Below are 14,969 nucleotides of genomic sequence, written 5' to 3'. Positions count from 1 at the left end.
TTTCTTGAAGATCAAGTTGAGATACTGGTCAGGGGCCTTTCAGGATACATTTCGTGACTTAGTTCATTGTGTGACCTTATTTCCAGTGGAAAGTAGAAACCTCAATTTCAAGAACCCAAAACCATGCAGAAGGCCCTAGTTTATCCATCCCCAAGGAGGAAGAGTTGGTGATTGTAAACTGGGAGAGAGATGTGCTCTGTAGCTGACCACAGAGAGAAAGAATGCTCCCAGGTCATGGGAAATGAATGGGTAGCGCATTCCAGAGCATGGCTGTTCTCTCTGCCCATTTTCTCAGTTCCATTTTTAGAGGCAGGGTACAGGGAGCATCATAGTGTAATTATTCTGCAGTAAGGTATTCAGGTCCCCAGGGAACAGTAATTATTTCGGATTTGCATTTTCTTTGATTCTTTTTTTCTGTTCTTGTTGCTATTGTTTAGCCTCATGTACAGAGTTAAGTTCATAAACTCTTCAGTTTATGTTATAATGTTATCACCAACCCAAACAAGATCCCTTTCTTTATTGTATTTTTCCCCAGTCCCCTCTACTCCATAGCACCACCTCTAATATGTTTAATACTGCCTTCTAACTTCAGCTTCACACAGGGCTTCTCATCCTCCACACTAGTGACATTTGGGGCTGAACAGCTCCTTGTAGTGGGGGCTGTCCTACGCGTTATAGGATGTTTTAATAGCATCCCTGGCCTCTTCCCACTACATACCAGTAACAATCCCCCTCCAGCTGTGACAACTAAAAATGTCTCTGGACATTGCTCTATGTTCCCTAGGAGGGAATGGGCAGAATTACCCCTAGTTGAGACCCAATGGCCTATCACACTGGGAAGTCTTCCTGTCAGTTACCATGTAGCTTAGAGCTTAGCCACAACAGCAGATTCACAAGAAAAGTGAGGCATAGTGAAGGAAAACTTCTCACCCCTGTGGCGTGAGGGTGGAGGTTTCAGGTGGTTGGACCATAAGGATAGAATTAAGACTGGTAAATTCAGAATTCAATGTCTCGGGCCGGCCCCATGGCTTAGCGGTTAAGTGCGTGTGCTCCGCTGCTGGCGCCCTGGGGTTCAGATCCCGGGCGTGCACCAACGCACCGCTTCTCCGGCCATGCTGAGGCCGTGACCCACATACAGCAACTAGAAGGATGTGCAGCTATGACATACAACTATCTACTGGGGCTTTGGGGGAAAAAAATAAATAAATAAAATTATAAAAAAAAAAAGAATTCAATGTCTCAAAGATGAACCAGTCTCTTCACTCAGAAACAGAAAAAATTTTATTAAAGAGTGCCAAAGAAGAAGGAAAGTATGGTTTTTCACGGAGAACTACCAAAACACCACACACTGCAAGCAAATTATATAAAATTTGTTACAACCATTAGTTATATTGTGTTTAGCAATGGCATTATTTTTATAGCTGAACTTTTGGCTGTATTATTACAGTAGGTTTACATATTCTTATACTTAGATAACATTGTGAAAAATATTCTGTCTGCCTTAAAACTTGGGCTGAGCAATAGATTCACAAAGAAAGTATAAACTGACTGTCTGTATGACTAGCATTGAATTAGAGTAAAAAATTAAGATTTAGTGCAATCTATTTATTGTGTAGTCATATTCTTGATTGAATTGAGTAAGGTTATTCTGACATGAATTAAAACTTCCATTCAACTCCAAGTAGCACAGACCTAAACATTCATCTTATTTAAGCACAGTGAAAAAAAACGTGAGCAAAGCGAATCAAATCTAGGCCTGTGTAGGCACATCCTTACATTATATTTTATTGTTTGGTCTAAATGGTTTACATTCACATAGAAAAGGTACAAAATGCAAAACAAAATGGTAAACCAGCCAGATATCATCTACTGAAAATTAATCCCAAGGAACCATCACTCCATGTGGTGAGAGACAACAGGACGTGAGACTGTGTTGGAGCATCCTTGTTACCTGAAGAAACCCTTGTCATGGTTTGTTTTGATCATGTGCTCTAGTTAATATCATGTCATTTGGGGAGTGCATTGAATACTGCAGTGGTTATGAGCCTGAGCTGTAAACTCAGACTGTCTGGGTTAAAGCCCTGGCTCTGCCATTACCAGTGTGTACAAGTGACTCCCCCGTTCTGTGTATCAGTTCCCTCATCTCTTTATCTACACTGTCCCCAGTGTAAGAGGGATGGGGAGGATTAAGTGAAATTTTATGTGTAAAGAAGTCAGTGAGTGGCACATAGGAAGAACTCAATAATGTTAGCTCTTTTTCTTTTCCTTCCTTTTCTTTTTTTTTTCCTTTGAGCCAAAACTATGCTGACATAAATGACAAGATGACAGCAAGAAGTTTGGAGAGCCTGGATAATTTAGAAGATACCTTCAAAGAAAAAATTGAAAGAATACCTTGAGAAGAACTCTTTTCTTCCCCAAACATGACCATTCTTTAATTTAACATACTTTTTCTATAGGAAAATATTTTCTTTACATCAGTTCTTTCTTATATCTATCTATTTATCTCTCCATCTATCTACCTATCTTTAAACTCTAGCCATAGATTTAAATTTAAAATTCCTAAGGAAATTGTATAAGCAATTACAGGCACATAAAAATATCATTTGCATCTTTAATTATGCTTCCGTTTTGCAATACAGTTTATTTTTGTCTGGCAAAGTGAAAATAAGATCTTTCTTTCAACATGTGCAAGTTCATGCCCCAATCTCATTATTATCACAGAATATGCTGACATACAGTGTGGAAAGTATAAAAATGGGGAAAAAATCCATAATCACACCTGTAAATGCTAAATATTATGCTTCAAACTCTAAACCTTCTTTCCTTTCCTGTGTTATTTGAAAGAATTAAAATATCCCAATTTGAATAAATTCAGATTTCACAGAATGTATCTTCTATTTACAGACTGAACTTTCTTCTTTACATTCTTTTAGACATAGTCTATGGAAATCTCACAGAGAAACGTCTGTCACGAGTATAGGCTAATGACAAATAGCAAGAAGAACGCTGAGAAAATTTACAAATCGTTCCGTTTACACATTGTAGAGATGATTTAAGAAAGATTTTTACTTTCATTAAAAGGTAATTGTGAAAAGAGTATTATTAATTTATTTTCTTGATTATTTTTACATTCAAATGCAAAAGGATTCTCTTGGTCAACATCTCACCTTACTGATATTCATTCATTCACTCATTCATTCATTCATTTATTCACTAAGTTTAATTTGATTCAAAAATCAAACATCACAGTCTTATTTTTGCTAAGCAATTATTACCTATAGAAACATATATGTATAAAACACATATAACATATAGAAACACAACCAGACTCGTTAATTTATTAATTTTTCTTGCCATCACTATTTTATTGTTTGTTTTTGTTTTGTTTTCTTGGTTTGGGGTTGTATGACTTAAGTAAAATATATAATCTGAGGGTTTGTCATTTATCCTTTGTGTTGATGTGGCATCAATGTGTTTGCAATCTTTATCATTCCATACAAACTGGGAATATATGCCTTGGTTGATCTTATTCCCACTTTTCTTTCTTTGCCTGGTTACATCCTTCTCTTCCTTCACAACTTCTTCTCCCGAAAGGCTCACCTGCCCCCACTTTGTCTCACCTCTTCAGTGTCACTAAGACATTTGCTGTGCTCCTGCAGCACCTCATGCACATCTCTCCCTGGGTACTCACTGCATTATGAGTCTTTTCTACTGGTAAGTGCCCCACCCCAAATAGGAGCTCTGCCTTATTCATCTTTGTATCCCTAGGGCAATACTTGACACAGATTAATAACTCAATAGAGATTTCTTGAACTTGACTAAAATGGAATGTATTATCTTTCTTCATATCCCTTTCAGATTCCAGTGTTGCTTGATGATGCTATAGAAAGGCTAAATTCCCATTATAAGACAACAGCTTCTTAGTTATAGTGCTTTGGCCCTTCGTGGGTTTTTTTTCCTGACCTTTAGCAAAGTTCCTCAATAATCTAGTAAATGTCATATTCCAATATTCCCCGATAGATATCCACAACATGATTTAGAATTTCAGCATGAATCATCTATTCTGTTTTCTTAAGGCACTGTTTCCATAACAGTTGTTTTCATGAAAGCAAGAATTATTTTTTATTTTGGCAGAAAAAAAGTATAACAAAATCTATCAAGATTGACCATATATTTATGAGGTTATGATGTCATAATCTGGCATTGGCCTTGGTGGACTATAATGTCAAGCCTGTAATTCCGACAAATATCCACTTGCAGTTCATGTAATGTATATGCCTTCCAGCTCCTGTTGTAAATAATAACCCGATAACCACTGCATTTTGTGTGCAACATATGGCACTGCTGTGGGGAAGTACTCTAAGTGATAAAAATTAGAGGAAAAAAAGGTCATTCACAGTAAATACTTGCCATCTGCTCCCTAGCAGGGTGGCAAGCAGCATCATGATGGAAATTTAGGTACTGTTCCCGCCCAGCCATAAATTGTTAAAGAGAACAGATGATATGTGATTTTACAAGTCATTTAGTAAACAGCCATTGCTGAAGCAGAGGGTTCGTTTCTGTTGGGAGTTCTCCGCCAAAGGCAAGAAACTGAACCATAATCCAAAGTCAAATAGAATCATCCTTTTGCTTTCATCTTCAATGTCAGAGGCCACACTGGTTGAATCACTCCAGTGTCTCAACTGGATTGCCCATTCCCATGAATAATGTACAAGGCTGCGCCTCAAAGTAAAGCAATGGTCAGCCTGAAGTGCTAATGAAAAAGGAAATAACATCATAGTGTAGTCAGAAGAAAATAGATTGTAAGCAGTGTATAGAATGTGAAAGATAGATTGATAGATCTGTGTGTGTGTGTGTGTGTGTGTGTGTGCGCGTGCTTGAGAGAGAGTGAGAGACGAAATACTTGAACATCGTACACTGAAATATGGATATTTGTTCTCTGAGTGGTGAAATTACAAATGAGTTTTCTTTTCATTGTGCTTCTCTGAATTTTAGGATTTTCTGCAATGAACATGTATTTCTTATATAATCAGATAAAATATGTTACATTTTAAGAAATCATATCAGAAGCAAGCAACTTAAATGCTTCAAGGTTTTAGGTTCCAAGAACTGAAAGATATGCTTGTGTGGGGAGTAGGGGAGTTTGAGGGATTTGAGGCTAACTCTGAAGAGCCAGATATAGCATATAATCAAGACACACACACACAAAAAAAGACAGACAGAAGAGAAAAGATTATGCCAATCACAAAACCCAACGAATGGGGAAGTAGCAAAATCAAAATAAACATGACTGTAGGGAAGATATGCTAAGATAATCAGATTCCTTTCTTTAGAAGCATATTTTATTTTAAACTAGAGTGATGTTATTAAATTAGAGAATCAACCTTATTTACCAGCCTTGGCTCTAAATAACTGTGGGCTTCCTCTACATATTGAACCCACGCTCCAAAATGGAAGAATTACTACTTTTGAGAATACTACATTACATTGCAAGGTCCTAAGGTAATTCCAAATGAGGAGTTCCCAAAAAAGTTTTGAGTAACGTCAGCACTCTTTGAAAGAAATGTCACCCATTTTTATGTGTGTTAAATTATCAGGCTATTTGTTTTTATAGTCACATTCTATAAACCCTGAATACCAGTGGGAAGACAGAGACTTAAACTGAATGGCTGTATTTTTATGACCACACTTCTCTTCTTTATCAAACCTGCCTTGCTCTGCTCTCAGAAAGGCTCTGAGACTTTAGTTTTTGTGCATAGATTAGAGTCTGTTGCTGTTCCAAAGCTTGGTTGATTCCTCCCATTGGTTCCCTACTATGTGAACCATAACCAGTGCCCATTTGTTGGTGGCCTTTGCTTCCCTAATGTTCTGTCAGTGCTGACAACTTGAAGGGACCTGGCTGCTGCACTGGGCCTGAGATAACAGCCACAAGAACCATGTCTATGACACCTCACATTCCCTCACAGTGCCTAGAAGAGTATCATGCACACAGTCACATCCCCACATTGATTTTAGTTGAGTGAGTGAAAACAACTTTTCATTCCCCTTACACAACTTACTATTTAGTGGAATTCAGAATAAGAGTGTTCCATTTTATAGCACACAGTTCTAAACCAGTGGTTACCCCCTGAGACCGTATCACAGTCCGAAATGAGAGAACAAACAACAGGGTTCTAGTGCAGTCACAAAAAAGGGATGTTCATTTCTCTTCACTTTAATCCTCCATCTCCAGTTCCTGATTACTTCAGATTTGAAGGTACTAACTTTAATGTTTGCTTTCTGAAAGCAGGATCATTTCATATACATATTAATATAAATCTATACGTTTCCTTCAGACTCCTCTGTGTCTTTAGGAAGCAAAGGCACAGAGTGTAAAGTGTATATTCTCTTGTTGTTAGTGCCATCAAGTCGATTCTGTCTCCTAGCGACCATGTGTACCACAGAGCCGAACCCTGCCTGGTCTTTTTGCGCCATCTTCTCACCCTCCATCACTATATCAGACAATGCTCCACTGCTATTCATAGGGTTTTCCTGACCACTTTTTTCAGAAGTGGGTGGCCAGGTCCTTCTTCCTAGTCTGTCTTAGTCTGGAAGCTCCACTGAAACCTGACCACCATGGGCGATCCTGCTGGTATTGGAAATCCCGGTGACATAGCTTTCAGCATCACAGCAACACACAGCAGCCACAGTATGACAACCGACAGACGAGTGGTCTGGTTCCCTGACCAGGAAATGAACCCAGGTCACGGTGGTGAGAGAGCCGAGCCTGAACCACCAGACCACCAAGGCTGGCTATATGCTCCCTAGCTAAATATAATTTATTGTTTTGCATCTTAAGTTTCTTTTATATCTTAAGAAATTTGTTTCCCCAATGGTAGATTGGTCAGAAAATTGGACACAATAGAGAACCACTCGGAATCAGCAAATTTGAGGTTGGCTAGCTAGTATCCAAAATTGCTTTAGCATAGCATGAATCATGGTTGTCAAAGGTAAAAAGAACTTTGGCAATCAGTCAAACATTTATATTGTAAAGGTGAGGAAAGTGAGACCCAAAAAGTTTACATGACTTCTGAAGAACACTTAACTACTAATTGACAAAATCAAGATTTAACCTAGTTATCCTACTGTCTGGTCATGAAATTATATTTACCCACATAATGAAAGATGAATGGTTGGTCCTTTTTTGAAATCAAAATGTTTGAGATCAGGTTATTACTGAGCAAGCCATCCATGGCCTTATCCAGTTTATAAATTCCTTGAGAGTAGGAACTGTGTCTTAACACATTTTTTATTTCTCGTATATCAAATATATCATCTAACAGTATCTCTCAAACAAGTATCTGTTGATTGATTACTTGATTGACTGAGTACAGAATTAATACATAATTAGACAATGATTTGTTGTAAAATTAGTAATATAGTTAGACAACAAGAAGCTATTCTGATATATAAAGTTATACCACTTCCTTTTTTCTTAGAGAGGTTATATGAATGATTAAATGTATATATTTTACAGTTTCAGCTCTGCTATTTAATAGCTATGTGACCATGGGAAAATTAACTTTTTAAATATCTCTTCTTTCGTATTGTGTTGGGAATAATAATATCTACCTCATGTGGTTACTTTAAAGATTAAATGTGATTGTCTGTGTGAGTACTTAAAGTGCCTTCAGATGGCAAATATCTGATAAAAGTTGGGTATAATCAGCTGGAAAATGAGCACAATCATGCCTAAACCTTAAAGTTTTTAGAATATTTAGACTGGATTTAGACAGGATTTAGACTGAATGAGAAAAACCTATCTAGCTAGGAAATATTTTTTTAATTTATTTATTTATTCTCGGAAGAAAGCAATGAGAAATGTGTCTTCATCTGCAGGCAATCTGGTGCCATAGAAATAGCAAAATGCTGCAAGAATGTTGCAGTATGAGGAAAAACAACATGGCATATCCATGATTAAGTAGTTTATTGATGAGTAATGAATATTTGTTAATGATAATGAAGATGTATTTTTTCCAAATGGAATTCTAAGCTTAGCTTGCAGGGAGGATTTTTAAAATTCTTTAATTGTTAAAATGTCATGAAAATATGGAATACTCCTATATCTATTTGTACAGATTTGTGTTCCATGTGAAACTATGTACTTTATAAACATTTGCATGACCTATCCTAGCACTGAGAAAAAAAAAACCGGATAAAACTCAAAGTATGGTTGTCAAAGAGAAAATAGTGGTCATAATCTATTTTAAAAATGATTTCAAGTGCAATTACAATTTCAGAAAGATGGAATTTGTCTAATAATATTGCAGATTTATCAATACATACTCAAAAGCTTAGCATCACAATTATGATGACAGTGTCTGTAAAGTTATACACTAAGTTTAAAGGCTTTCACTATTTCAAATAAGTTCAATCACACCTCAAATAATTTCTATTTCCATGGATGTCAGAATAAAACATTTTAGGTCCTTATCATTTATTGAGAGTCTAAATGAGGACCTGTTTGCCCAAGCGTAACACGAAGACTTTCATAGCAAGTAAAATGCTGCTACGCTCTCCTAAACTCAAAAACTATGTTGTGATCATTTATGTTACCCCTTTATTTCTTTTTTCAATTGACACAGATGGACCTTATGGACTTCGAGTTAATTCTGATAAAGGGCTAAAAGTAGGGGAAGTGTTTACTGTTGACATTGGAGAAGCCATCTTGTTTGATTGTTCTGCTGATTCTTATCCTCCCAACACCTACTCCTGGATCAGGAGAACTGACAATACCACATATGTCATTAAGCACGGGCCTCGCTTAGAAGTTACATCTGAGAAAGTAGCCCAGAAGACAACTGACTATGTATGCTGTGCTTACAACAACGTAACTGGAAGGCAAGATGAAACTCGTTTTACAGTCATCATCACTTCTGTAGGTAAGTGTGACATAAAAGGCAGGGATCCCAATGAAACACAAATGCATGCTGGCCTTGCTCTTCCCTTATTTTATACCTATGTGGAAGAGAAAATCATTATGAAATTGTTGATACACTCTAAGAAACTCCATTTCCTGAGTTAACTAAGCCATGGCTTCTATGAGTCAAAGAAAGAAAACCCAAAATGGAATGGAGGGGGAATTCAATTGAAGAAAAAGATAATTCAATAAATTACTTCTAAATATGCATTCTTGCTTTCCCAATTTTACAAACAGAAATATAAGAGAAGTAGGATACTCATTTAAAAGGTTTATATCTACTGTTGTATTAGGTCAGATGAATAAATCTCCATGAGTTGGAAATCTGGTTTTCCTACTATCTGTTTGACTCCCCTTCTCACTGTCCTTCATGGGCTTCCCGTCCTCTTTCATCATTTGAAGACCTGAAATCTGTGGAAGTTCTCAACAGGGGTCTCAACACCTTGGAAACTACAAAATTTTATAAGTTTGCAAAATCTGACATTCTCTAGAAATCATCTGCTTTTTCAGAAAGGTCATCGATCCACAAAAGGTTAAGAATCACACTGCCTAAAATATTTATGTCCACCAAATTACCAACCTTCTAGCCTTCTCTTCTCTCTCTACAGTATAATTTCATTCTCCTGTATGATTTCATTCACTCCCATGGTTTCATGCAACACTGGTGCATCCCAAATCTGTATTTTTAAAGCTCTCAACTGTATACCCAGTTTCCCTATGGATGTCTCCACTTTGAAGTACAGTTACTAGAGGCAGCATACAGTCCAACCTATCAGAACTGAACCATCTTCTTTACCCCCAAATTGCTATTCTTTCTGTAGTCCCTGTTTCAGTGAATGGCCCTGCTATCTACCAACCTGAGCCATAAAGCTAAATGCCATCCCAGACTCTTTCCTCTTGCTTATTGCCTGCCCCACATCCAGTCACTGAGTTTGTCCATTCTCTTTCCTTCCTATCTCTCTGGCCCATTCTCTTCTCTCCTTCCTTCTTCTTTCTTTTCTTCTCCCTCCTTCTCTCTCTCTCCTTCCTCCTCTCCTCCTCCTCTTCTACCTACTCCTCCTCCTCCACTTCTTTCTTCTTCTGCTTCTTCCTCTACTACTACTACTTCTACTGTTACTATCGAGTCCTTTTTGGACTCACTTTTGCAAACAGAAAAAGACAAGCCAGATTCCACTTGGGGAAAACCTGGGGGCAGGTTTGGACAGGAAGTGGTTTTTAGGGTACCTATGATTGGTGGAAGAACAAGTTTGCAAAAGGTACTATCCATTAATACCTTCTCCATTGATGTCTTCTCTTTTTCTGTGCTTATAGCCCTGATGCATAGAATAGAGTTCATAACATAGAGAGAGTCAATACATTTGGTTGAATAAATAAAGCAAGAATATAATTCTTGCAATTCTTAGGCTAGATTTTTCAGTATATGGTCCTTGGACCTTGCATCAAAACCACCTAGAGAAGCATAATAATGTATTTTCATTAAGACACCACAGACCTATTGGATCAGGATCTCACAGGTAGGATCTAGGAGTCTGAATATTTAGCAAGCACAGGTATGACAACCACTTGTTTAAGGTGTTTTTTTTCTTCCATAGCCTTTTGAATATATTAAAAAGCTCTTAAAGAGCCATCAGGAATTATAAGACTATCACAAACTAGATTGATGAAGAAATATATACCGAATAGATTCCTCCCAAGATTCCTTAAAATTGAGGGTATTTATATTTGCAAAATCATCTGAATATGTTGGAATGTATATGGTGGGGTTTTGGTTTTTTTATGTGAAGAAAATACCACCCTCTTGAGAAGAGCACTATCAAATAGAACTTTCTGCAATGAAAGAAATGTTAGATATCTACAGTATCCAATATGGTAGCCACTAGCCTCATTTGGCTTTTGAACACTTAAAATATGGCTATGCAACTGAAGTTTTGATGTTATTTCATCTTTATTAATTTTAATTTAAGTGTAAATAGCCACCTGTATCTAGACTACCATATTGGACGATGCAGCTCTAGAATTTTCACCTGAATTATGCTTCATTTGGGCAGTAGATAATAATATGTTTCTCTTGGAGATCCCAATAACATGTATGTGTTTAGGATGATTTAAATCAGGCACCCATTCATTCGTTATCTAGCACTAATCATGGGCCAAATACTGGGGAAGGCACTAAGAATGCCATTTGAAATATATAATTCCTGCTAACAGGAGGCTCACAACCTAATATGAATGGCAGGCATGTAAACAGCTAAAGTATATCCTTTGCTTTTTATTTCACTAAATTTTTAATAGGCTTAACCAGCTTTTCACCTCAGTGGCTAATCAAAACATAACTTTAAAGCAAACCATAATTAAGCATACAAAATAGTTCACTAGCAATCTGGATATCATCTTGGACTTGTTCCTAATGCTCATTGCAAGTGAAAACATGGCTATAATATGTAGATATATACTGCAGTGAAGCCTTTCTCACTGCCTAAGCTTTCTCCATTAATATTTAGCCAAGGTATTTTCATATCAGAAGCCCCTAATATTTGATTAAGATCTTATTACCAAGGTCCAAAGACAGCTACAGTCTTAATGTCAAATGATTGCCTTTTGCAAAATCTAAAAAACCTGTTTGACCTGTACAAAGACCAGGCATTTGTTATTACAGTAAATAAGAAGAGCAGGTGCTTATTTTTCAGAAGGATGCAGGGTTGTCAACATTAGTGACCCCTGTTGTTTTTAGAGCTATTTTCCAACCCCTGAATGTCCATAGAACTTGAACTCAAACAGCAGCAAAATGGGAAAGAAAATGAGTACTATTGATGTGTTTTGTTAAGCATTTGATTTTTTTTGTTTTCCAAATGAGTGAATCTTTGAAATGCAGATTAAGTACACACCAACCTACAGTGAACAAATGAACATCACTTTGTCACTATCAATTGAACACTTACTGGCCGTCCACACCAATGAGCAATCTATATTGAGATCCATGGAGAATTTGAAATAATTTAGAGGGATTAGGTACTTGCCTTTGAAATATTTTGAGAACCAAGGTGTGTTTGGTGTAACCAGAGTCAAGTTGTAAGAAATAGATGAATCTCTTTGTTTTTAATGAGGCAAAGAATGTGACCAACCAAAATGTCTCAAGAATAAGATGTGGAGGGCAAAGGAAAAAGGAGTCAAAGATGACTCCAAGGTCACAAATATGGAAAGAAAGGAAGAAAATCAGGAAATACTCTAAAGGTTTATTAGGAACTTTCAGTCAGAGAGAGGAAGGCTGGAGAATGTGACAATTAGCTCTGTTTTCCTGCCTGTGTAAGACTAGACCAGATGGTGCCTTTCACCTCTGTGGGCTATGATTCACATCTAATTTGAGGTATTAATTGACATTTCTGTATCTCAGTGGAGATATCCTGAAGAGAACAGGGTAATGGGCAAGGTCATACAGCTAGATAAAATAATATCTGAATTCAAAGCACTTGTTTTTAACCACTATATAAACTGTCTCTCTAGACACTCTTTTTCTTCTTTTTTTTTTTTTTTTTAAAGTATTAAGTACATTCTTTTTTTTTTTTTTTTTTTTTTTAAGATTTTATTTATTTTATCTTTTCCCCCCAAAGCCCCAGCGGGTAGCTGTGTGTCGTAGCTGCACATCCTTCTAGTTGCTGTATGTGGGACTCGGCCTCAGGATGAACGGAGAAGTGGTGCCTCGATGCGCACCCGGGATCCGAACCCGGGCCGCCAGCATCGCAGCGCGCGCACTTAACCACCAAGCCACAGGGCCGGCCCTAGACACTCTTGACTGAGAATATCAGTAAGACTATGTTCTTTCTAAAAGACATGTCACATATACAGGATAGTGTGCATTTTCTCATCCCCTTAGCTAATTTTATGCTTATACAAAAAGATACTCTGGTTTGTTCATGATACATGTATACTTGCATATTAATGAGAAATTATGAAATATCTGTAACTAAAGATAATATCTATAATATAACTTTCAAGGAAAGAATAGTAATTAAAATAATAAATTAGCATTTGTATTTTGAAAAATCGATAATTTTACTACCTTAATTAAGGACTTCCTTGAATGCAGGTGTCCCTACTTTAAAATTTTAGCAGGGTCTAAATCACTATTGTGCCATGCACATGAAAATATTTATGCTCAGAATTCAAGTATTCACATTTAATGAAGACATTCAAATATATAAATTATTAGAGTTCCCAAGGGCCACATAGTCATAATTTTAGATTTAGCCATAATAGAAATGCTTTTAATTTGTATGTAATCCTGAGAAATCTATCGTTTGTTATATTTATTTCTATTTCACATCTTTTCATAAAGCTAGAGAATAGGAAAATGACCCAAGGCAGGAAAATGAATTTACTAATATCTTCTCCCTACCTAGAGATTTCTCAGCTTAAGATCTCCAGGAGATGTGATTCATTTTGGGCCACTGGAGAAAACGACTGAGATAGAACTACAGCCCTGACATCCAGACCCTGAGACCTTAGGTGACATCCCCATGAGCACCTAGCACAGAATAACTGTGTCTGTCAGGTGGGGCCATGATGGAGTGTGGAAATAACACTCCCCTCAATATGGCACCTTCATCTCCGTAGGGACGTGAATCAGCTGCCATAATCAGCAAACGGATTGGATGAGAGAGATGTCAGAACTCCATTCTGATCTACAAATAGACACGCTGAGTGGTAGCATATGGCTGTCCTGTTTGGGGTGCAGTTTCTCAAACAGCAGGGTTGCGATACCATGGATACCACACCTCTTGCCCGTATTTGCACTTAATATGTTATTTCTTTTTATTTGTTTGCCTAAGGAGGGGGCAAATAGCATTTGCACTAGGGCTTTGGTAAATGAGTCAATCATGTTTAAATAATGGGGTGAATGGCATGCTATGTACGAGAAAACTCTCTGAAAGGAGAAAGATTGGGGCTCCTGCAAGTGTCCAGAACTGCATTTGGGATTCCTTTCTATTCTCTGTGGCAATTGGGTCTGAATTTCCCTGCTGTCTTATTTACAAGTTGTGGTTCTGGAAGTCCATCTTCCTAAACACAATGCCTAGAGCTGAGACTACAGTGACTATGATTTGATCCTTGACATATTTGGCACTTTTTATTTTGAGAAAGGGAGCAAATTTCAGATGCTGGACCTGGTAATTCTTGTGTGTTCTGGGATAGAGAAGAAGTGTTGAGAGAAGAGAGCCAGGATGCTCTAGAGAAGAGAGCCTAACAAGAAAGATCATTTGTTCTGAGGAAAGGACTACCCCTATTCCCCATCTCCAGGGAAAGAGACCTGGCCTTTGCCATAGCCAAGGTTTCGGGCTGACATGCTGGTCACTACAGAGTGGTTCTCTGATGTAGGGCAAACAGAGGCCAAGGGGAAGAGAGGCAAGAGGGCGATAAGGAAGAAGTCTAAAGAAATGAGGAAGTAATGGTAAAAGGAATGATGGGATTCTCTGTAGGGCAGAATGTGCAAATTTGGTCATTTTAGGAAATACACATCAAAGGGGACAAAAAGTTAGAAATGAAGGCGAGGGGAGGATATGTGTCTTATCTAGTGTACGACATCCATTCATTGCGTGTTAAACCTACTACCAGGCTTCAGAATCGTGGAAGTACACAGAGCTGATGTATGCTGGAGTGTAATTTCACCATTAGAATAAGTACTCTGAAATAATAATTATTAGCATATTTTCAAGTTTAAGAGAGAAAATAAAAGCCGAGACTATACTAAAATGTTTTTCTGCAGTTTTTCTCATGATAAAGTGTATTACAGAAACTTGACTAGAGTAAATTAGCATTGAATACTTTTTTGAGAGATCAGGAGTTACTGAAGGCAGTTTGGCTATCAAGAAATGAGAGAGTTGAAGCACATCAAGTCTGGTGTTAGAAAAGGTTAGAGAAAAAACTGAATGTATAGGAGCCTACCTGCCAATTGCAAAAACCATTCTTCATCCACGGATTAACAGGAAAAAATTGAACTTGCAGTCAGAAAAAAACC

The 14,969-nt window shown here is 37.4% G+C and overlaps 1 protein-coding gene across 3 annotated transcripts in view; it reads left to right on the top strand.

Annotated features, from left to right (window-relative positions):
* HEPACAM2 (HEPACAM family member 2) overlaps nt 1-14,969 on the top strand; it is a 33,848-nt gene that overhangs the window by 11,404 nt on the left and 7,475 nt on the right. For all 3 annotated transcript variants that reach the window (XM_087434958.1, XM_087434955.1, XM_014788174.2), the window contains one exon: nt 8,625-8,921. In XM_087434958.1, the coding sequence (XP_087291084.1) occupies nt 8,625-8,921 (297 nt within the window). The remainder of the gene's footprint in view (nt 1-8,624; nt 8,922-14,969) is intronic.

This window comes from Ceratotherium simum, chromosome 1, assembly GCF_057802395.1.
Source record: "Ceratotherium simum simum isolate JZ-2026a chromosome 1, ASM5780239v1, whole genome shotgun sequence".
NCBI classification, from domain to species: Eukaryota; Metazoa; Chordata; class Mammalia; order Perissodactyla; family Rhinocerotidae; genus Ceratotherium; species Ceratotherium simum.
The sequence above is the reverse complement of the archived record's forward strand: the minus strand, read 5'-3'. Positions and strand labels throughout refer to the sequence as shown.